At 45.1% G+C, this 24,846-nt stretch overlaps 1 protein-coding gene across 3 annotated transcripts in view; it reads left to right on the forward strand.

Annotated features, from left to right (window-relative positions):
- The window catches only part of LOC124001189 (collagen alpha-1(XII) chain-like), an 87,014-nt gene that overhangs the window by 7,454 nt on the left and 54,714 nt on the right, over window positions 1-24,846 (forward strand). For 2 of the 3 annotated variants that reach the window (XM_046307795.1, XM_046307794.1), the window contains exons 6-21: window positions 575-838; window positions 1,121-1,285; window positions 1,414-1,587; window positions 2,777-3,067; window positions 3,220-3,822; window positions 5,415-5,693; window positions 6,161-6,436; window positions 6,535-6,810; window positions 17,578-17,847; window positions 19,487-19,753; window positions 20,058-20,250; window positions 20,460-20,581; window positions 22,661-22,810; window positions 22,973-23,092; window positions 23,458-23,622; window positions 23,834-23,980. In XM_046307795.1, the coding sequence (XP_046163751.1) occupies window positions 575-838; window positions 1,121-1,285; window positions 1,414-1,587; window positions 2,777-3,067; window positions 3,220-3,822; window positions 5,415-5,693; window positions 6,161-6,436; window positions 6,535-6,810; window positions 17,578-17,847; window positions 19,487-19,753; window positions 20,058-20,250; window positions 20,460-20,581; window positions 22,661-22,810; window positions 22,973-23,092; window positions 23,458-23,622; window positions 23,834-23,980 (3,762 nt within the window). The remainder of the gene's footprint in view (window positions 1-574; window positions 839-1,120; window positions 1,286-1,413; window positions 1,588-2,776; window positions 3,068-3,219; window positions 3,823-5,414; window positions 5,694-6,160; window positions 6,437-6,534; window positions 6,811-17,577; window positions 17,848-19,486; window positions 19,754-20,057; window positions 20,251-20,459; window positions 20,582-22,660; window positions 22,811-22,972; window positions 23,093-23,457; window positions 23,623-23,833; window positions 23,981-24,846) is intronic. The other variant, XM_046307796.1, reaches the window with a different exon arrangement.

Below are 24,846 nucleotides of genomic sequence, written 5' to 3' on the forward strand. Positions count from 1 at the left end.
AAGTGGAAATGATTACTGCTCTGACCAGAAGTCCTTTTACTGGAGTTCTTTGCCTCTCCATGAGTCCAGTCTGTGGATTGACAGGGATACTTTTCCCCACCATGTACAATTTGGGTGGAAATTGAACCGGAAGTCCCGAATACAAAATCTGGTAGAACGCTCTTACCGCTCTCAAAATTGACCTAATTGTCCTGCTAAATCGGTAGAATATTTTATGTTTTATCAATAAATCTTCAAAAGGTGAGAATAACAAGATGTGAGAAGCACATACGCATAAAGAGTCAAATAAAAAATAAAAAATCTAAGATTCAAGACATTCATAGAAGTCCTGCGAATTATTGCATCTTGGATGTTCCAGAGAATCTGATGGATCTGTGATTTAAAAACACACTAGGATTTGAAAACATAAAACCGAACAATACCGTTGTCTACACATTTTTGTCTTCATGACTGTTGGAATATCATCTGTCAGATATTTTCATTAGAGTACCACAAAGGTGCACCAATCTGTCAGATTGTGTTCAGACAATAAATTGTGTTGCCTCTCTCCCCATCCCCCTCTCCACCCCTCCAGAGTGTCCAATCAATGCCATAGCAGACCTGGTCTTCCTGGTGGATGGCTCCTGGAGCGTTGGCAGGGAAAACTTCAAGCATATCCGCAGCTTCATCAGTGCCTTGGCTGGTGCCTTTGACATCGGAGAGGACAAGACCAGGGTGGCCGTGGTCCAGTACAGCACAGACACCCGCACTGAGTTCCCCCTCAACCGCCACTCCAAACGAGGGGAGCTTCTCAAAGCCATCAACACCCTGCCCTACAAGGGAGGAAACACCATGACAGGTATACGTGATTTGTGTGACTTAACAGCCTACTTGGACGTGTTTGATCCCTTACAGCATGGACAGCCTGTAGATCATTTGTAAATTCTTGTAAGATCTAATCCTAACTTGAGATTTGTGTGTGTAACTAGAACATTGGTGCAAATCTTCCATTTTATGTTCTGTTTCCGTGCTTGTTCTCAAGGTAGACTTCCGCCCACAGACAATAAATGTTGTCTTAAGCTGAAAGATTTTCGGTAACACTATTTTCTTAAAGGTAAATTATGTTACACTCTGTCTCTAGGGGACGCCATGGACTACCTGCTGAAAAACATCTTTACGGAGGCGGCTGGCGCCAGGAAAGGCTTTCCGAAGATAGCCATGATCATCACAGATGGAAAATCCCAGGACCCAGTGGAGGAGTATGCTAAACGACTCCGGAACATTGGAGTGGAAATATTTGCCTTAGGTACTGCTCTTTCTTGAGAACATCCTTATAATGCTTTTAGTTTGTGTGTGCCTGGAGATTCTGTAATGGCTGATGTCCAGAGTACTCCATTTCTCAGGCTAATTTGTAAGATGTTTTTCACAATGTAGGTATCAAAGGAGCAGATGAGGATGAACTGAAGGAAATGGCCTCAACTCCCCACAACACACATGTCTACAATGTTCCTAACTTTGATGTGATCAAGGCAGTGCAGAAAAAGCTCATCACTCAGGTGTGCTCCAGTGTGGAAGACCAGCTCAACTCTCTAGTGAGCGGAGATGATGGTAAGACATTATAGATGATGGTAAGATATTATAGATGATGGTAAGACATTAATGATGATGGTAAGACATTAAAGATGACGGTAAGACATTAAAGATGACGGTAAGACATTAAAGATGATGGTAAGACATTATAGATGATGTTAAGAGTTTAAAGATGACGGTAAGACATTAAAGATGACGACGGTAAGACATTATAGATGGTAGTAAGACATTATAGATGATGGTAAGACATTATAGATGATGGTAAGACATTATAGATGACGGTAAGACATTATAGATGACATTAAGACATTATAGATGACGTTAAGACTTTAAAGATGACGGTAAGACATTATAGATGATGGTAAGACATTAAAGATGATGGTAAGACATAATAGATGACGGTTAGACATTATAGATGACTGATGGTAAGACATTATAGATGGTGGTAAGACATTATAGATGATGGTAAGACATTATAGATGACGGTAAGACATTATAGATGACGTTAAGACTAAAGATGACGGTAAGACGTTATAGATGATGGTAAGACGTTAAAGATGATGGTAAGACATTATAGATGATGGTAAGACATTATAGATGACGGTAAGACATTATAGATGACTGTGAGACATTAAAGATGACGGTAAGACATTATAGATGGTGGTAAGACATTGATGACATTAAGACATTATAGATGACGGTAAGACATTATAGATGACGGTAAGATATTATAGATGACGGTAAGACATTAAAGATGACGGTAAGACATTATAGATGACGGTAAGACATTATAGATGACGGTAAGACATTATAGATGATGGTAAGACATTATAGATGGTGGTAAGACATAATAGATGACGGTAAGACATTAAAGATGATGGTAAGACATTATAGATGATGGTAAGACATAATAGATGACGGTAAGACATTAAAGATGATGGTAAGACATTATAGATGGTGGTAAGACATAATAGATGACGGTAAGACATTAAAGATGATGGTAAGACATTATAGATGATGGTAAGACATTATAGACGACGGTAAGACATAGATAATGTATTACATCACATTTCTATTGTTTGATTTAAATCTTCACCTATTTCAAGTACATTGTCAGAAATAGGTATGGTCAATGTAACAAATCAACAACTTTGTAAATGTATTGTTGAAGTATTTCCTAACCAAAATACATTTGTTCTGTCTCTAGTGGTGGAACCGGCCTCTAACCTGCAGGTGCTTGAGATCTCCTCTAAGTCCATGAGGGTGACGTGGGATCCCTCTCTGGGGGAGATCACAGGCTACAAGCTGACCCTGATGCCCATGATGGCTGGGATGAAGCGCCAGGTGGTATATGTGGGGCCCACCCAGACCTCCGTCAACGTCCGGGACCTGTCCCCAGAGACTGAGTACGAGATCAGCCTGTTCGCCCTGAAGGGTCTGACACCCAGTGATGCTGTCCTGGCCATGGAGAAGACTCAGCCTGTCAAGGTGTCATTGGGTGAGATAACGCTCTGTAACAGCATATCAGTGATCCACTCACTCTCTCACATACTAACTCACTGAAAGTTTACTTAGTTGCGATGTAAAAGAACAACCTATTTCATAATGTAGACCATATAGAGATGACATCTAATGTATTTTCCACCCCAGAATGTTCTCTTGGAGTGGACGTACAAGCTGACGTGGTCCTGCTGGTCGATGGTTCCTACAGTATCGGATTACAAAACTTTGCCAAAGTCAGAGCTTTCCTGGAGGTCCTGGTCAACTCCTTCAACGTCGGGCTCGACAAGATCCGGCTCAGCTTGGTCCAGTACAGCAGGGACCCCCACACTGAGTTCGCCCTGAACACCTATGATGACATTGCTTCAGTGGTCAAGGCTGTCCGGACGTTCCCTTACCGCGGAGGCTCCACCAACACGGGCAAGGCCATGAACTACGTCAGGGAGAAGATCTTTATCTCCACCCGAGGCGCTCGAACCAGCGTCCCACGTGTCATGGTCCTCATCACAGACGGCAAGTCCTCGGACTCCTTCAAGGACGCGGCCACCAACCTAAGGAATATAGATGTGGAGATCTTTGCTGTGGGGGTGAAGGACGCTGTAAGGTCAGAGCTGGAAGCCATTGCTAACGCCCCAGCAGCGACCCACGTATACACCGTGGAGGACTTTGATGCTTTCCAGAGGATCTCCAAGGAGCTCACCCAGTCCATCTGCCTGAGGATCGAACAAGAGCTCCTAAACATCAAGAAGAGGAGTGAGTAGCCATTTAACATTTCCATGGTAATAGAACAATGCTGAGACTCAGAATTTTCACTTTAAAATGTATGTCAAACAAAAACCAATGATTGTAAAGTTAAACAAACCATGCACAATGACTACTTTTAACAATTTCCACTGAAAATTGTGCAAAAACACATTTACTTGAAGATCACTGCAGATGCAAAGTTTGGTAGCAGGATGACAGCACAAACAGCACAAACAGTACAAACTGTAATTATGTTACCAAACTTAGCATCAGCCGTGTTCTTCAAGTAAACGTGTTTTTATAACATTTTCAGTGGACACTGTTAATAGTAGTCCTTGTGCATAGAGTTTTATGGTTTGTTTAAGAATAATTCGTTTGACATACATTTTAAAGTGGAAATTCTGAGTCTCAGTATTAAATGCCTGTATCCTTATAACAAAGGGCTGGGGGTTTTCCTTCTCTGGTCATGTGGTCAACAAAAACTCCTAGCCCTACTCATTACACATACCCCTGTTTGAAGTTTAGCATGCTTACTCTGGGCTGTACTGTACCTGTAACTATAGCTACATAATCATACATGCGGGTTACTTTAGTGGCAGCCGCCTAGTGACCTCGAACTCTGTATAGTCCATTGTAATCAGTTATTTGTGCTGCGGTAAAGCAGGTCAGAACTGTGCTACTGCAAAAGGCTGAGTAATAATCTGAATCTATTATTACCCTTGCCTTGGTCTGTTTCTTTCTCCCCAGCTGGCTTCTGGTCAGGCAAACACAAGCGAGGTATTCATTGTCAGGGTTCTCCCCAGGATTTTTTAACAAGGTGGTGCTGCTGAGAACACCTGTAACTGCCATTTCCTGCAATCTAGAGCAAATAAATACTCAATTAGGGTGTGGTGCCTTGCCTTAAATGATAACAAATACAAATATATAGTACTTTTATTCTTTTTTTACATTGTGGTGCAGCCAGTCAGCGTAGTGCCCTTCTTGCATTTTTTGGGGAGAACCCTGATTGTTTTATCTCTCTGGGCATGCTGCCTTCAAAATATCACAAAACCATATGCCTGCAACTCAGGGGAGCTCGTTGAACCATTTGTTATCGTTTACTGTTTTTAAACACTATAGCAACTGACTGGAGACCCTCTGTTATTCTGACCTAAATGTCCTTCCAATTCAAAGGCCACCCGTCACTGAAAGTCAACAGGACTTTAGACAGTTTTCAACACCACAGTGCCAGGACATCAATTTATCTGCTACACTTATTATCAGTAATGATCCCCCTTTTCCAAGAACACAAAACAATTAGCCATTGGCAATGTCCCGGGGTTTTAATATGAATTTGTTGTAATCTTGTCGGCTTAATGCATAATGCTAGCATTCAGTATGAGGAGTGTTTCCTACGACCAAGACACTCATGGAAGATAAATGGTCAAATATGGATCTGTGAATGGTGTTGAATGAGTTCAACTCATTGGTTCCATTCCAGCTTTTCTGAATGAATAAGATAGACACCTCTGCTTAGCATTATCAAAAGCCCTAACGATGACATTTCCTGTGAGGACAAAACACAAGCCAGTCACTTAATTGTGTTTTATCCCTCTCGTCAGGTCTGATTGCACCCAGGGACCTGGAGTTCTCTGAGGTGACCACCAGAAGCTTCCGTGTCACCTGGACAACCGATTCCACCAATGTCATGTCCTACTTGGTGCGTTTCCGTAAGGCAGAGGACATCACTGGGGACTACATCTCCCTGGCTGTGCCAGCCGACACCACCAGCGCCATCCTGCCACACCTCACCCCCTTCACCACCTACGAGGTCAACGTGTTCGCCCAGTATGACAAAGGAGACAGTTTCCCTCTGTCAGGGGAGGAGACCACTTTGGAAGGTAAGGGGTTAAAAGCATACACATTCAGGGGTTTCACAGCATAATCAAGTGAAGAGATACAGTACACTCTTAGAAAAAAAGGTGCTATCTAGAACCTCAAATATTTCTTCTGCTGTACCCATAAGAGAAACCTTTGAAGAACTCTTGTTGGTTCAAGTTTAGAACCCTTTTGGTTTCAAGTAAAACCCTTTTGGGTCCCATGTAGAATCCAAAAGGGTTCTACCTGGAACGAAAAAGGGTTTTTACCTGGAACCAAAAAGGGTTATCCTATGGGGACAGCCAAAGAACCCTTTTGGATCCCTTTTTTTCTAAGAGTATATATGTTATAGTGCTTTTGCTGTTTCTCACAAGTTTATGTTTCTCACAAGTTCAATAGTTTACACAGAAGGCTGGGTGTGGAGTCTTTGTCCTTAAAAATTACATTGACAAGCCACTGCTAAACAAAACCTAAACATTCTTCTTTCTAGAACGAGGGACGGTGCAGGGCCTGAGTGTGTCTGAGGAGACCACGGACAGTTTCCGGGTGTCGTGGCTGGCGGCGCCAGGGCCCGTGGTGAGGTACCGGCTGTCCTACATCCCCATGACAGGGGGAGGAGAGGTTCTGGAGGCCCAGACCAACGGACCTGACACCAGTATCGTGCTCCAGGAGCTGTTCCCCATCACCACCTACCATGTGTCTGTGTCTGCAGAGTACACCTCCGGCCTGGGACACGAGATGCAGGTGGACGGAACCACCAAAGAAGGTCAGTCAGTTAACCAGCGTGGCTGCTAACATTTCAATTCCTTACCTATAGCTAATGCAGTTTATACTGTACATACATGTTTGTCCTTTCCCTCTCAGTCCGTGGTTCTCCCCGTGATCTCCGTGTCTTCAACGAGACCATGTCTAGCATGAAGGTGTCATGGAGGGCCGCTCCTGGGAATGTCCTCCAGTACCGCGTGGCCTTCAAACCAGCCGACGGCACCGGGGAGAGGAAGGAGATAGCTGTGAAAGGAGACTCCACCGTGGCTCTGCTGAAGAACCTCCAGCCTGCTACTGAATATGAGCTGTTTGTCAGCGCCCGCTACACCTCTGGGCTGGGAGACCCACTCCTGGGTACAGGCACCACCCTAGAAGGTACAACTCTTATGTTTGTTATAACTGTCTGCTTTTTGGCTGCTTTGAAGGGGTTAGACAGACAGACAGACAGACAGACAGACAGACAGACAGACAGACAGACAGACAGACAGACAGACAGACAGACAGACAGACAGACAGACAGACAGACAGACAGACAGACAGACAGACAGACAGACAGACAGACAGACAGACAGACAGACAGACAGACAGACAGACAGACAGACAGACAGACAGACAGACAGACAGACAGACAGACAGACAGACAGACAGACAGACAGACAGACAGACAGACAGACAGACAGACAGACAGACAGACAGACAGACAGACAGACAGACAGACAGACAGACAGACAGACAGACAGACAGACAGACAGACAGACAGACAGACAGACAGACAGACAGACAGACAGAGAGAGAGAGAGAGAGAGAGAGAGAGAGAGAGAGAGAGAGAGAGAGAGAGAGAGAGAGAGAGAGAGAGAGAGGCATGGTGTATGTGGCATGGCACGGTGTAGGATGTCAGCCTAGAAAATCATACTACCCTAGAAATCCTTCTCAGATATCTCAGGATACCACTTCTCTGACTGACTGTTAAGGGAAACTCTGTAAGTGCTGGAATATTGAACTTTATGTAATTCCTGTGACACAGACACACTGTAGGTTAGCTCTGCTTTATTGCCCATGAAGCAGGGAGAGTTGGAAATGGGAGTACTTTCGTAAACCTAAAACACTCCTGAGTACAGCCAACACATGCCATGCTAGACTAGCTCATGCAGTTTTACACACTCTAGGGACATATGGGTTATTTGAGATTATTTTATGTGACACATTCAATATCACTTTAAAGGAAAATACCACTCAAAATGTTTTGTTATTCGTTTCATTAGTCCGATACAGTCCCAAAATGTTTTCCATGTCGGCAATCAAGTTTTCGTTTTGCCAAAATATATATTTTTGTGGTATTTTCATTCAATGATTTTGTAAACCATTTGGAATAGCAATGCTGCTGATCAGAGACGGCTTACTCTGCTAACTGGAATCCTCAACCATAGACCTTGATGCATACTTAAGCCTGTGTCTGCAAGAATGTTAGCCAAAATGTACCAAATCCATTGTAAACTGATGGATAGTGTTAGAAGGTTGTTCAGGACTGACATGCAGTGAGTTAGTGTGTGGGACATCTATTAGTGATATAGGTGTTTCAGTAGGCAGCCATTCAGGCCAGAGCAGCAGGAGGTTATGGTTTGGGTCACGCTGGTCTGGCTGCTTGGGAGCCCAACAATAACAAAGACCACTCTATCCCACACGCCAGAACAGACACATCCCCCACAATCCGTTCTGCTCGTGGCAGCCCAATCATAGGTCTCTGGACAGCTTTATGACATTAGTAGAGTTCTGTCCCGGAACGTCATTGATCAGGGTGGTCTAGAAGAGAAAGCTCTGAGGATGGGAGGCCCAACTAGAAGGATGAGAGGGGAGGGGAGGGCCAACTAAGGGGACCGGGGTCTGGGAAGGGGAGAACCAACTAGGAGGAGTGGGGTCTGGGATGGGGAGAACCAACTAGGAGGACTGGGGTCTGGGAAGGGGAGAACCAACTAGGAGGACTGGGGTCTGGGGAGTGGAGAACCAACTAGGAGGACTGGGGTCTGGGGAGTGGAGACACAGCTAGGAGGACTGGGTTCTGGGATGGGGAGAACCAACTAGGAGGAGTGGGGTCTGGGAAGGGGAGAACAAACTAGGAGGAGTGGGGTCTGGGAAGGGGAGACACAACTAGGAGGACTGGGTTCTGGGGAGTGGAGACACAACTAGGAGGAGTGGGGTCTGGGAAGGGGAGAACCAACTAGGAGGACTGGGGTCTGGGGAGTGGAGACACAACTAGGAGGACTGGGGTCTGGGGAGGGGAGACACAACTAGGAGGACTGGGGTCTGGGGAGTGGAGACACAACTAGGAGGACTGGGGTCTGGGGAGTGGAGACACAGCTAGGAGGACTGGGTTCTGGGGAGTGGAGACACAACTAGGAGGACTGGGTTCTGGGGAGTGGAGACACAACTAGGAGGACTGGGGTTTGGGGAGGGGAGACACAACTAGGAGGAGTGGGTTCTGGGGAGTGGAGAACCAAATAGGAGGACTGGGGTCTGGGAAGTGGAGAACCAACTGGAAGGACTGGGATCTGGGGAGTGGAGAACCAACTAGGAGGACTGGGGTCTGGGGAGTGGAGACACAACTATGAGGACTGGGGTCTGGGGAGTGGAGACACAACTAGGAGGACTGGGTTCTGGGGAGTGGAGACACAACTAGGAGGACTGGGGTCTGGGGAGTGGAGACACAGCTAGGAGGACTGGGTTCTGGGGAGTGGAGACACAACTAGGATGACTGGGTTCTGGGGAGTGGAGACACAACTAGGAGGACTGGGGTCCGGTGATGGGAGGTCCACCTAAGAGGACTGGGGTCTGGGGAGGGGAGACACAACTAGGATGACTGGGTTCTGGGGAGTGGAGACACAACTAGGAGGACTGGGTTCTGGGGAGTGGAGACACAACTAGGAGGACTGGGGTCTGGGGAGTGGAGACACAGCTAGGAGGACTGGGTTCTGGGGAGTGGAGACACAACTAGGATGACTGGGTTCTGGGGAGTGGAGACACAACTAGGAGGACTGGGGTCCGGTGATGGGAGGTCCACCTAAGAGGACTGGGGTCTGGGGAGGGGAGGACCAACTAGGGCTGAGGTCAAGCAGACAGGAGGCTGTATGTGCTTTGCTTTAGTTAGGTTGGGGGTCAGAAGTATGCATGTACAGAGGAATATTGTTCTAGCCCTTTCATTTGAAAGGGGCAATCTGCAGTTGCTACATCAATTTTTTGACATATACTGTACATTTATGATATGTACCCATTGATTCTTGAAAAACATAACTTGTAAATGACTCATGAGCTTAGTTCAACTATCATACCCCATCAGAACCCAAAATATAAACTGTATAGCCTCAAAACATGATTAAAACTATCATTTTGATATCATGGATTGTCAGTCCTTGCATCTATGGTCCTTGCATCTATGAATTGGAGAGTTTTCACTTTTCGCCAGACTCATCCCTGAGCTTTTTACCAGAACAGTGCACTTTGTAATTGTTTCAACTGCTGATTCCTGCTTTAAAGCGGAAGATGCCAAATGGTTTCAGTTTGAGCCCCCCAACACAGCAAAGATTAGTCATTCACCATAACCAAAGAGTGGAGTCATTGACTCTTGATGTTGCCTCCTACCTAAATGTCACTTATGACAACATTAATAGTAGACCACATGGCTTCTGCATCAGGGAATATCAGAGGCCTTATCCCACTCTGGAGAACAATGGAGAGGTGTCCGCTATGGAGTAGTATGTAGCTATTTTGTTCATAAGCCGAATGCTTCAGATTCATTCTTTCTTCATGGTAGAATGGCGCCGGTGGGAATGGCAGCCATTTTACGGCTCCTGACCAATTGTACTGTGTTGTGTATTTTGTTTTGCGCTGAACGTTCCTTTTTTTGTACGTAATGTTTCCGCCATCATTTCCTATAACTGGAAAGAGCTTCTGGACATCGAAACAGCTATCACTAACAAGGATTTCTACTTCAATGAGTCAGAGGCGAAATACATTGATTTTGCTGGACTAGTCCCTAATCCCTGACTCTTGTCGGTATTGCAATATAGAGGCCGGCGCGCTTGCACTCTGATGAGATTACGGCGATGAATGAATAAATCGCCTCTATCCTCTGTTCTATTAGTGAATGTGCAAATGCTGGAAAATAAACTGGACAAGCTCCATTCGAGACTATCCTACATATCCGACATTAACAACTGTAATATACAATTGCTTTTTGGCATCATTGCTGAACAAGGACAATATAAATGAACAATATAAATCTCGCTGTGTTTTCTACGCATCGGCAGGACAGAAAGGCAGAGAACGGTAAGATCAGGGGTGGTGTGTGTCTCTTTATTAACAACAGCTGTAGCATGATCTGTAATATTAAGGAAGTCTCAAGGTTCTGCTCGCCAGAGATAGAAGACCTCATGATAAGATGTAGACCACACTATTTACCATAGAGAGTTTTCATCTGTATTTTGTGTTTATTTATTGATATAGCTGTTTATTTACCACCACAAACTGATGCTGGAACTAAGACCTCTCTCAATGAGCTGTATACAACAAGAACATTCTCATCCAGAGGCGGCGCTTCTAGTGGCCAGTGATTTTAATGCAGGAAAACTGAAATTTGTTGTACCTTGTTTATAAAAAGCTAAAACAAGGATAAAAAGCTTTTCTCCACATGTAACGGCGCATTCAAAGCTCTCCCCCGCCCGCCATTTGGCAAATCAGACAATAACTCTATCCTCCTGATTCCGGCTTACAAGCAAAAACTCAACAGGAAATACCAGTGACACACTCAATACGGTTATGGTCCAATGAAGCAGATGCTAAGCTACAGGACTGTTTCTCTAGCACAGACTGGAATTTGTTACGGGATTCCTCCGATGGCATTGAGGAGTTTCCTACATCAGTCACCGGCTTCATGAATAAATCAATCGACAACGTTGTCCACACAGCGACCATACATACATATCCCAACCAGAAGCCATGGATTACAGGCAACATCCGCACTGAGCTAAAGGCTAGAGCTGCCACTTTCAGGGAGCAAGACACTAATCTGGACGCATATAAGAAATCCCGCTACGTGCTCGGATGAACCATCAAACAGGCAAAGTGTCAGTACAGGACTAAGATCGAATCCTACTACACCGGCTCCGACTTTCGTCAGATGTGGCAGGGATTGCAAATTATTACAAATTACAAAGGGATACCCTGCCGAGAGCTGCCCAGTGATGCAAGCCTACTAGACAAGATAAATGCCTTCTTTGCTTGCTTCGAAGGCAAGCAATGCTGAACCATCCGCGAGAGCACCAGCTGTTCCGGACGACTTTATTATCATGCTCTCCGTAGCCGATGTGAGTAAGACCTTTAAACAGGTTGACATTAACAAGGCTACAGGGCCAGACGAATTACCAGGATGCGTACTCAGAGCATGCGATGACCCGCTGATAAGTGTCTTCACTGACATTTTCAACCTCTTGCTGACCCAGTCTGTAATACATACATGTTTCAAGCAAAACCATCATAGTACCTGTGCCTAAGAACGCCAAGGTTACCTGTCTAAATGACTACCGCCCCCGTAGCACTCACATCTGTAGCTATGAAATGCTTTGAAATGCTGGTCATGGCTCACATCAACACCATCATCCCAGAAACCCTGGACCCTCTCCAACTCGCATACCGCCCTAACATATCCACAGATTATGCAATCTCAATTGCACTCCATACTTTCCTTTCCCACCTGGACAAAGGGAGCACCTAAGTAAGAATAATATATAATAATAATGCTGTTAATTGACTACAGCTCGTCGTTCAACACCATAGTGCCCTCCAAGCTCATCACTAAGCTAAGTTTCCTGGCACTGAACACCTCCCTCTGCAACTGGATCTTGGACTTCCTGACCCTCAACACTGGAGCCCATTAGGGGTGCATGCTCAGTCTCCTCCTGTACTCCCTGTTCACCCACGACTGCGTGGCCGCGCACAACTCCAACACCATCATTAAGTTTGCCAACGGTGGTAGTCCTAATCACAGACTAGGATGAGACAGCCTATATGGAAGAGGTCAGAGACATGGCAGTGTGGTGCAAGAACAAAACCTGTCCCTCAACGTGGGCAAGATAAAGGAGCCAATCATGGACATCAGGAGATGGAGGGCCGAACACCCCCCATTCACATTGATTTGCTAAAGTGGAGTGGGTCGAGAGCTTCAAGTTCCTCAGTGTCCACATCACTAAGGACCTATCATGGTCCAAACACACCAACACAGACGTCAATAGGGCACGACAACTCCTCTTCCCCTCAGGAGGCTGAAAATATTTGGCCTGGGCCCTCAGATCCTCAAAAAGTTCAACAGCTGCACCATTGAGAGCATCTTGACTGACTGCATCATCGCTTGATATGGCAACTGCTCGGCATCAAAGTGCAAGGCTCTGCAGAGGGTAGTGCGTATGGCCCAGTACATCACTGGGGCAAAACTCCCTGCCATCCAGGACCTCTACACCAGGCAGTGTCAGAGAAAGTCTCCTAAAAATGGTCAAAGACTCCAGCCACCCAAATCATAGTCCGTTCCTTCTGCTACCGCACAGCAAGCAGTATCTGAGCGCCACGTCTGACACCAAAAGGCACCTGAACAGCTAATACCCCCAAGCCATAAGACTGTTGAATAGTTTATCAAATGACTAGCCAGACTTTTTACATTGACCCCTATTCAGACCCACTAGACTCTACCCACACACACTACACACGCACGCACGCACACACACACACACACACACACTTCACATATGCTATTGTTACTCTGTTAATCATACATCCTGATTACCCCAAACCACAACCACATGTACATACAGTATTTCCTCAATTACCTAGTACCCCTGCACATTGACTCAGTACTGGTACTCCTTATATATAGCCTCGTTATTGTGTTAATATTTCCTATTTCTTTTAGCAAATTTGTGTCTTATTTTTTAAAACTCTGCACTGTTGGGAATGGGCTTGTAAATAAGCATTTCACTGTATCCTACTTGTTGTATTCGGCGCATATTTAAATTTGACTCTTTTGCCTGGGGCTCTCTTCTCTTTGACAATCAAGCTGACCTCCTTTGTCCATATCTGGACCTCCAGCCAGAGCATAGTCAGAAGTCAGATGCTCAGTTTACATGACATGGTCAGAAGTCAGATGTTCAGTTTCCATGACATGGTCAGAAGTCAGATGCTCAGTTTACATGACATGGTCAGAAGTCAGATGTTCAGTTTCCATGACATGGTCAGAAGTCAGATGCTCAGTTTCCATGACATGGTCAGAAGTCAGATGCTCAGTTTCCATGACATGGTCAGAAGTCAGATGCTCAGTTTCCATGACATGGTCAGAAGTCAGATGCTCAGTTTACATGACATGGTCAGAAGTCAGATGCTCAGTTTCCATGACATGGTCAGAAGTCAGATGCTCAGTTTACATGACATGGTCAGAAGTCAGATGTTCAGTTTCCATGACATGGTCAGAAGTCAGATGCTCAGTTTACATGACATGGTCAGAAGTCAGATGCTCAGTTTCCATGACATGGTCAGAAGTCAGATGTTCAGTTTCCATGACATGGTCAGAAGTCAGATATTCAGTTTCCATGACATGGTCAGAAGTCAGATGTTCAGTTTCCATGACATGGTCAGAAGTCAGATGCTCAGTTTACATGACATGGTCAGAAGTCAGATGTTCAGTTTCCATGACATGGTCAGAAGTCAGATGCTCAGTTTACATGACATGGTCAGAAGTCAGATGCTCAGTTTCCATGACATGGTCAGAAGTCAGATGTTCAGTTTCCATGACATGGTCAGAAGTCAGATGTTCAGTTTCCATGACATGGTCAGAAGTCAGATGCTCAGTTTCCATGACATGGTCAGAAGTCAGATGCTCAGTTTACATGACATGGTCAGAAGTCAGATGCTCAGTTTCCATGACATGGTCAGAAGTCAGATGCTCAGTTTCCATGACATGGTCAGAAGTCAGATGCTCAGTTTCCATGACATGGTCAGAAGTCAGATGCTCAGTTTCCATGACATGGTCAGAAGTCAGATGCTCAGTTTCCATGACATGGTCAGAAGTCAGATGCTCAGTTTCCATGACATGGTCAGAAGTCAGATGCTCAGTTTCCATGACATGGTCAGAAGTCAGATGCTCAGTTTCCATGACATGGGCAGATTTGCTGACTCATCAGACCTGGCGTCCCACCGGAGTAGAACCTTTGTCTAGGCTCCTTTCTGTGCTCCATGACAAAGCATGGGTCTGGTTACAGCAGCACAGCTTGACGTCAGGAGAACAGGCCAACACTGATCTCATTGTTTACGGTGCCACTGGCTTCCAGGTACCCACTGCGTGAGGTAACCTAACTGGCTATTGGAGACAATAGTGCACCCTGTGGCAGCCAGTGGCCAATCTATCTTGTATGTTCAGCCAACCACATCCTGATTCATGACCACTAAAGATTGGCTTCATTAACTGAATCAGAGAAAGGGGGGCTGAGTTAAATGTCTGGGATTCATATTTTAAATGTGATCCTTATATGTATTAAAGCAGGAAGTCTTTCCCAACATGTGTTAGGTGTTACTTAGCAGCTACTTCAAAGCTGTGAGCAGTTGAGTGCTGGCTGGTTCCTCCAGCAGAGAACTGGCTGTCTGTCCACTTCCTCCCAGTCCAGGGAGAGGCCAAAGAGCATGGAGAGAGAAAGACCAGAGATAACCCACGCCACTGACACCAAGCCATACTTCTACTTCTATTTTGGGTCATGGGACAAAAATGTGTTTTCGATAAAACTCTAAAAGTGCAGTTTGGTGTACATATCATTACACTATACAAACCACAAACTGCTGTCATGCAGGTATAGCTAGCTAGGTCGTGTGCAAGTGGCTGTAGACAATCATATGCAATGTTTGCAAGGTTCATTTTGAGTGAATGTTTGTTCGTGGGCATAAGAGCTGAGCTTTTCAGTAGTAAGCATTTAATGGGCCACAGAGTGTGGCGTGAAACCAGGTTAATTCAAAACGGTTTGCTTTGATTTCCTTTCATGACGATCCCTTTGGAAACTGGGCTCCTGGCTGGGTAGTGCTTTGCCAGGCTCAGGCTCGGAGACGAGGTTTTTCCTCCAGACTGAAGGTCCTTTGAGGCAAAAGGGCAGAGCCCCTTGCATGCAGGTGAACCATGTGTCTTCATCATGGTCTGGCCCTACACAGAGCCTAGGTGGACCAGGCTCCAGGGAAGTTAAATGAGGGAAGTGTAAATAGAAGTGCAGTGAGTTTGATGGATTCTCTTTGCCATCTGGAGAGTGCCCTTGCTATAGAGCATCCTTGGGGCGTCCCTACCCCATTGGAAGTTGACATTTAAAATGGTTAAGGTAAAGGTTAAGGTTAGGTAAGGGTCATGGTTAAAGTAAGACTAACGGTAGGGTTTAGGGTAGGGATGTCACAAGGATTCTGGATAGCACTTACCATCTCCAAAGAGCGGTTCTCAAATGAGACTTGGCTAAACTGTTTATCTGTAAATTGAAGTCTCCATTTTCAGTGGTGTTTCTTCTTTGACTGTGGGCTCAATAATAAGCATTGCCTGTATGCTGTTTGTTAGACAAGAACTCATGTCCTGTATGAATGCAGTAAATGCATGCTGTTAAGTTACATTGATAAGAGCGATGTTTGTGTCCATATGTGAGCTGATAGGGTGAGCTTTTTATGAAGGCTCAGCCTCATAGCAGGCAGCACACACAGTGTACTTTTCCTGGCACCTGACTCATCCTCTTGACACATATTGATATATATCCACATATCCAATTCGAGCCCAAACCAACACGGCTTTTGGCCGACGATTTGAAGGTTAGCTACATCAACAAACATGCCTTGGTTACAGGAAGCCCCTGGCTGGTCTACTCCTATACATCACTTAGTGAAGTATACAGATTAGGCTCTGTGTCTCAGTGATCTAGACCCATTATGTGTGTCAGATGTGTTTCCTTATTTTTCTTTTTCGAGATTTAGGGGATTATGCCGACAACCGTATTTGCCAGTGTGATGATTAAAATGTGTAATAACTCATCCTTTGTTATTGGCTCCTTCTTCAATGCTTCTTCATGCTTTTCGTCATTGCACAGAGGCTGGGAGAGATTGTCCATTTATAAATCTAAGTTCTGCTTACATTGTTGGTTTCAAATGCATGTTTTGCTAATTCCAACTGAGCTTACTTCAAAATGGAGGCAGCTAGCTGTGTCAGTCTGTATTCCATGTGTTGCATGTATGTGCTTCAGCGTTTGGCCCCTGTGAGTGTGCTGTGCTCAGAGTACTGATGAAAAGTGGGTCATTGTCTGCAGAAGTCATTATCGTGTGATCCGGTCCCTCTTGTGCAGCAGCACAGCCGGGAAAGTCAGTGGTCTTTCTCTTCAGCGCTTGGCAGCAGCTCGCTGCTCCCTGGATGGAGGGGACTTGGCATCTAGAGGGGCCACAGAATATTATCCTTGACAGGCCCTCCATTAATTTCCTTGTTGAATTCATTACTCCTCATATTTGGATCAGCTCTCTCTCTCTCTCTCTCTCTCTCTCTCTCTCTCTCTCTCTCTCTCTCTCTCTCTCTCTCTCTCTCTCTCTCTCTCTCTCTCTCTCTCTCTCTCTCTCTCTCTCTCTCTCTCTCTCTCTCTCTCTCTCTCTCTCTCTCTCTCTCTCTCTCTCTCTCTCTCTCTCTCTCTCTCTCTGCATCTGCAATTGTAACAAACACACTTTATCGGATCAAGTTTCTTCTGTTTTGATGGAAAATGAAAGTGCTGTGAGCGAGACACTCTGAGCTGAGCGCTGGAATCCAGTGATTGGTTTTGCAGAGCTTTTTCCGATCCCTCTGATTATGAACAAAGTAAATCGATTGTTTCAAAAAGACCTTGAGGGGTTAAACGGAGACAGATAAATCGTGGTGGTTTATCACTATACCAGCGACTTCCTCCTGCTCACTAGAATACACTCGCCCACACTATCTGCATACAGAGTGAGACAAACTGCCATATCAACTAGCAGACCTAACACAAACTGTTTTGGTCCTTTTGATAGAGACTCTGTACAAACACTGGTATGTGAGATGTTTCCCAGCTTCCTCTGTCCTTTTTCCCCTCACAGTCCTTGGCTCCCCTAAAGACCTGGTTACCAAAGATGTCACGGAAACCAGCTTCGCTGTCTCCTGGACGGCAGCGCCTGGTAATGTGCGCTCCTACTGGTTGAAGTGGAAGTCGTTGTACACGGAGGAGACAGGCGAGAAGTCAGTCCCTGGAGATGTAACGGCCACAGTGCTGGACGGGCTCACTCCAGAGACGCGCTACCAGGTCTCTGTCTACGCAACCTATGACAGGAGAGGGGGTGAGCCGCTCGTGGGTGCTGAGACCACAGATGGTAAGTCACTTCTCCTTCCTAATGTTTCCACCATACTCAGACTTACTGTGGAACCCTCTCTCTCTGTCTCTCTGTGTCTGTTTCTCTCATTCAATCTCTCTCGCTCTCTTTCTCTTTCACTCATCCTCTCTGTCTGCCTGAGAAGATGGGTTTCTGGGTTTTTCGTCCACAGTTTACCACAGAGCTGAAAAAAATATATAGATGTAGGATATAAAAATACCCCCTGACCTCAGAAAATCTATCTATATAACTGGAACGAGCCTATATAAAGCACCTGGAACGAATAGGAGATCCAGAGTGGGTCATATTTGTCTGATGACATTAAAGAGTGTGTCAAGATGGTTTGAGCCCTTGAAGAGATTGGATTTATGAACAGACCTTATTTTCGTAAATACACCATGAGTGTCAAGCTTTCATAGTCTTTATAATCCAGGAGTAGATAAAAAAAAGGTAAAAAATAAATGAAACAACTTCAGTCCTGTCACCCTGACTGTTGAAAGCTGTGACCCAGGCTTTAGAGTTATGCAGGAAACTTCAGCCCCATTCTTGGGCGCATGATGTGGAAAAAGTGAGATACGGTGACATTTCCGACTCATTCTTTGAGCTTGGAGATAACGTCAATGCTGCTGGCATTCACCTGATCCATCTGAACAGCCAAAGAGATGCTTTTGTAATCAGGGTGACGTGTGTGACTGCGTGCGATGGTGCATGCTGGTGCAAGCATGTGCACGTGTATGTTATGTATGTATATGGCCATGATGCAATGCGTCACACTTGCCCCCAGTTATCAGGGGAGATTGTGGATTCGGATAGACACAGGAGGAGACAGTGCTTCCCCTCTCCTCACAATACAGCGACCCACTGAAATGAGAAAAGCACATTGACGGAAACTCGCCCCGATTGGGGAATTCATCCGCTGGTTAGCGAGACAAAATGTGCTAATGGAAAATGTGTCTCTCCATCGTTTTGTTTATTGATTCTGGAAAGGTGCAATTTACACCGAAAACAACCTTGAGGCACCTCCAGAGGCTCGTATGGTTTATATCTATGGTCACTAGCCCTGCGGGTTCTTCCACCAGAACCACCAGCCCTTTCTCTGTCTCTCTCTCTCTGTCTCCGCTAACAGGACAGGTCCATTTGGATCAAACCACGCAGTGAAAACTTGGACAGGCTGCTTTTTTCCGTCCATAAAACTCCTCTCTCTGAAGTCTAGCTGTCTGAATATTTTCCTGAGCTCGTTTAGGGGTTTTGGCAATTCACACTTGTCCTTCCTGCACCAAAAACACACTGGGGTCATAGTATGGAAAGATAAAACACACAGTGGGTACAACCCACCACCTCAACACAATCTAGTAAAGCAGAGTCTGGTCAGTGTATGGTTTGACTGGGAAATAACACTATGTTTGGATGGATTTGTGTTCACAAGCATATGGAAACTGAACAGATATCGCCGTGAAAACCTTGGAGGTATCCAACCGTGTCAATGTTTAGATTGCCCAGAAGAAGCCATGGCTTCGTACCATTTTGAAATGTAGGCACCAATTTGGCATGCATTCCAATTCTACTTTCTGCTCAAACTCGCAGCATGATACCAAAATCAATCCATCAATCATTCATTTTCTTTCATTTGTGCTCCCAGTGTCTGCAGCCGGAAAAGTTGTCGTCGTTTCCGAGGAGACGGAGAAGAGCATGAAGGTGACATGGCAGCCTGCACCCGGGAATGTTGTCAACTACAGGGTGACATACAAGCCAGCGTCGGGAGGGCGACAGCTGGCCACCAAGGTGCCCGCTGGGACCACCAACACCATCTTGAGACGCTTAACGCCCATGACCACCTACGACATCACAGTGCTGCCTGTGTACAAGCAGGGAGAAGGAAAAGCAAGGCAAGGAGTAGGAACCACACGTACGTTGGTTTATCATTAACCACAACTGAACTGTGCTCTGTGATGTTTACATTAGGTTAGGGGAGTCTTGTACAGTAGTTAGTCACTGGAGGGTTATGCAGACTCATATCAAGTACTTATCAGCATCAACAACTAAATCTCGCATGAAACAGATGCTTGCAGTAGGATAGCCCAGCAGAGAATGGATCTCCAAATAGGCAGCTAAGTACTAGGATTTTACTAGCAATTGTAATAGTTTAGCCACATTTTACTTCCACTTTATATTCATCTGTTTATATCAAACCTTAATTTTCTCTGTTCCAGTGTCACCGTACAAAGCCCCTAGAAACTTGCAGACCTCCGAGCCTGCTAGGACCAGTTTCAGAGTGACCTGGGACCCCGCTCCAGGGGAGGTCAAGGGCTACAAGGTCACCTTCCACCCCATTGGGAATGATATAGACCTGGGAGAGCTGCTGGTCGGACCCTATGACAACACTGTGGTTCTGGAGGAGCTCAGGTAGGCTTATCCTTGGACTGGAATGTAAAGTATATCAGATGGACTGTCACATGTAATGTATTACTTTGCACAGGTACTGTCGTTTGAGCTATGCCACATTTTCATTAGTTCAGCATTTTGTTGTGTCAGTCTCTCAGTCATATCTCTCAGACAAACTGACAAACCTGTTGAGATGAATGAAGTGTACCTGATTTAAGTTTGTCTCACAGGGCTGGTACCAAGTACACGGTGAGTGTGTTTGGGATGTTTGAGGGAGGAGAGAGCCAGCCGTTGGATGGAGAGGAAAAGACTACTCTCTCTGATGCCCCTGAACCACCACCATATGATGGAGGTAAGGCCTACTCTCAAACCCCTCCTACATGAATAATCATAGCCAGCAACGGCAACACAGCACTACACATGAGACTACACTGGAAAGAATTGATCTCATGCACAGCCAATCAACAACTGTGGGCACGGCAGCCATGTTAAAAAGTAAAGGGTCATGCGAAAGGTAAATATTTTGTATTCAGGAATCGTATATAGAAAAAAGCCGTGATCCATTTTAGAGGCAAAGGCGAAATAACACATTTTCCTCAAAGAACCCAACAACCCTAATGACATATAGGATTTTTTAAACTTGTTTTGTTATTCTCCCTCATGATACTTAAGACCTTATATGTATATATGTTGTGTCTCCTGCGTCCATAGCCAAAGTGTGGGTATACATTTTTAATCCCTCTCCCCATAAAAACAGATGAGTTGCCCTAAATGCCTTTCCTCAAAGCTAATTGTCTCACCAAATAACAGATTTAACGACTGTTCCATCTGTTGGCTGCTCGCTTTTTTCATCACTTTGGGTTCCTTTTTCTTTTTCTGGATCCTGCGGCAGCTAAGAGCAGTAGAATTGAAAAAAGGTGAAGCTGTTTGCAATTACCAGTGTTTTACAACCTACCGGGTGTGAGCACGTGGCGTGGTGCAGGGCAGTGAGTGACAGGAGAGGAGAGGAAAGAGAGAGAGAAGGAGGAAAATGTTATGTGTTTGATGGAAGGCTCCATTGAGGCCAGTCTGACACTCAGCTGACTGGAAGGCCTCCTCTAATAGGGAGCAGATACAGTGACAAGACCCAGTCAGCCAGTCAGTTAGGCAGCCACCCACCCACAATAATATCATTTAATAAAGGGGACAGAACAACCCTTCTACACCCCATTTCCACCTTTCTCCTTACCCAGTACTCCTCAATTCGGTCCCCCCATCCCCAATCCTGGTGGAGTGAGATTAAGAAGGGAGTGAGGAGAGAGGGATTGGGTCTGAAGTAATCCGTTCATCAGCCTCCCTCAACTCTGAAGATATTTTACACCAGACAGTAATGGAAATTTGTCTCCTTTTCCACATTCAAAGTGTTTTTTCCTGTAAATTATAGATAACTGTTCTTAGAGTCACAGATACATTTGTGCTGTAACGCACAAGTAAACAAAACATTGAATTTACAGTGCCATAAACAGGGACTAGATGTGAATTCATTTATTTGGTGAAATGCATATTGCAGTCAAAGGACAAACCTCTGCCGTGGCCGATAAATCTTCCCCCTGTAGTCTCGCCCGATAGCCTTAGATAATTGTCTTTGTTACGACTGTGTAGCTAACTGAAACAGCCTGTAATCCGAACGACACACGGTTCAGTCACACTCCGCGGGACATCTATTTATCTGTGGGCCGCATGGGGAAGGAAAGACTACTCTGTAAATCAAACATCATGTAACCTGTTTTCAATTGCAGACAGTGGCAGATTGCACAATGTCTGTGTGCGGCTGCTGCATCTGCAGTCTTAACGGACTGGGGACGAGGCCTTCTTCTCATCCCACAGGTGTCTGGAAAACAATGAGAGCTGTGCCAGTGAGGAATGCACAGTAACTCTCACCAAGGAGACCCTCGTAGATCATGTCAGGAGAGCTTATTTTTGTTGTTCCCCGGGAGAGGCTGAGCAGTGGCCAGTGAAGAACACTCCTCGGACACACACAGAGAGAGAGAGAGACAGAACAGTCTCAACTTGTTGGAAGAAAAGAAGACAATAATTATATCGGCACCTGGAAATGAAATGTGTATGATGAAAATAACTTGTAACCCTAAAAATGGAATAGAAAGTGTTTTTACTGCTTACTTGTAAAGAGAAATATGTGTTTTTTTCTGTTTGGGAAGTGTGTGTGATGTACTGTGAATCAATGTCAACAATGTAATGTCAATGACCTCTTTTCTGTCCTACTCCTTCACCTCTCTTCACACCCATGCATTATTAAACCCTCTCTGAGCCATCTCTATGACATGTCTGCCCTCATAACTTCACCTGTAATATAACGGAAACTGCATTATAATAACTAGAGCCCATCACTGTTCTGTTCTGTGTCTCTGACCTGTAACCTCTGACCTCTCAGATGTGGTGTGTAAGACCAAAGCCCGGGCTGATATAGTCCTGCTGATCGATGGCTCCTGGAGTATCGGCCGTCTGAACTTCAAAACCATTCGCTCCTTCATCTCTCGCATGGTGGGAGTCTTTGACATCAGCCCTGACAGGGTCCAGATCGGTAGGTTGAACCTCAGTGTGCCTAAGGATATGAGCATTCCTGCTCCCTGCTGTAGATAACACTATTGTAGCTCCACTCTCCAGTAATTCTGTAGGTGTTATAATGTTGTGTAGATTTACATGGCATCTGATCTGACAGAGGCTCTCTGTGTGTTTCTCCCAGGTCTGGCCCAGTACAGTGGTGACCCTAAGACTGAGTGGCACCTGAATGCCCACAGGACCAGGGCTTCCCTGTTGGAGGCTGTAGCCAACCTGCCCTACAAAGGAGGCAACACACTCACTGGTACTGTACTTAATCTACATCTATAACCTCAATGCAGACATTACTGTTTTATACTGTTAACTCTATCATGTTCATGCTTGTATTGGCTACTGAAAAAGGTTCCAGTTCGTGAACTTCACAATGGAAACTGTGCCACTGCTTTGATTCTTGGCAGCTGAGCTGTTTGTGTGATAGCCAGAGGGTGAAGGGAACGGAACTCAATTGTATGCTCCATTATACAAATAAAACTTTGTTGTTCCTAATAGGCTCACAATGTATTTTATAATAATCTGCATTCTGTTCAGCTGCCTTGTTGGAAAGGCCTCAGAGAAATGATTAAACCGTATAATCAGTGTGATAAATAAATGTTTCTGTCTTCGTTGCAGGTTTGGCTCTGAACTACATCCTCCAGAACAATTTCAAGGAGAATGTTGGGATGAGACCCAACGCTCGTAAGATCGGAGTGCTGGTCACTGATGGCAAGTCTCAGGATGACATCATTGCCAACTCCCAGAACCTGCGTGACCAGGGCATTGAGTTGTATGCCATCGGTGAGTCTCTGCCATCTTCACTGGGAACTTTTCCCTTTCTTCTATTTTGACTTGATAGGACATCTGACACTCCTTGTATCCATCTCAACTTGAATAATGACAGTTATCTTTGTCGTCTTGACGTAGCGTGTGAATGCTCGAGTTGCCCTAGAATAATTGCTCTAAGACGGAATAGCTGACTTGATAGTTGTCCCTTGTTGACTCCTCCTAGGTGTGAAGAACGCTGACGAGAATGAGCTGAGGTCCATCGCCTCTGACCCGGAGGAGATCCACATGTACAACGTGGCCGACTTCTCCTTTCTGCTGGACATAGTGGACGACCTGACTGACAACCTCTGTAACAGCGTCAAGGGACCAGGTACCTTCAGCCTTCCATTAAACTCCTTGTCGTGACTGTTAATAAGGTGACAGTCTTATTGGCTATGCAGGTTAAACCCCTTAGTCTTAATACTAGTGCTTAGTGCTAAGGCTTATATTCACAAAATGTTCCAGAGCGGGAGCGTTGATCTAGGATCAGTTTTGCCTTTGATTTCATGTTGAATAAGAGGGGAGAGCTGATCCTAGATCTTTGAGACTCTTTGTGAATACGGGTGACGATCTGGATCTGTGTGTGGCTATAGTTATGTAAACAGGGTTTTAGGTCATGGCTAAGAGAGACCCTCAATAGAGTTGCACCAGAGGAGACAACACAAGGAGCTGAATGACAGCTTACCACTGGAAATAATATAGAATCTAGTCCTCTTTCCCCCGATGCTCTATTTTATCCTCTCTGAAATTAGAAATTGTCTGCTCCTTAATCAAATGAATGAGCTGGAACTGGATACTATGTGGGAGAAGTTCCTTTTCTTTGTTCTTTTTTTGAAAAGGCTTAAACGTGGCGTGGAGCCATCTGGAGTAAAGAGTCTTTGTCTGTCTGTCAACTGGATTTTCTGCTAGGGAGCTGTGTCCAAATCTGTGAAAGACAACTCAAATGCTTGGTAAACAACAGGTGTAGACTAACAGTGAAATGCTTACATACGGGTCCTTCCCAACATGCTGAAAGAGAGAAAATAGAGAATTAACAGAAACGTAAAACATGTAATAATAAAAGCTTAGTAAATACACAGTTAGTTATGATAACTTGGCTACATACACAGGGTACCAGTACCGAGTCGATTTGCAGGAGTATGAAGTAGTGAGTTGAGTTAAATATGTACAGGTACATATACAGTTGAAGTCGGAAGT

The sequence above is a fragment of the Oncorhynchus gorbuscha genome, linkage group LG17 (assembly GCF_021184085.1).
Source record: "Oncorhynchus gorbuscha isolate QuinsamMale2020 ecotype Even-year linkage group LG17, OgorEven_v1.0, whole genome shotgun sequence".
Classification (NCBI taxonomy): domain Eukaryota; kingdom Metazoa; phylum Chordata; class Actinopteri; order Salmoniformes; family Salmonidae; genus Oncorhynchus; species Oncorhynchus gorbuscha.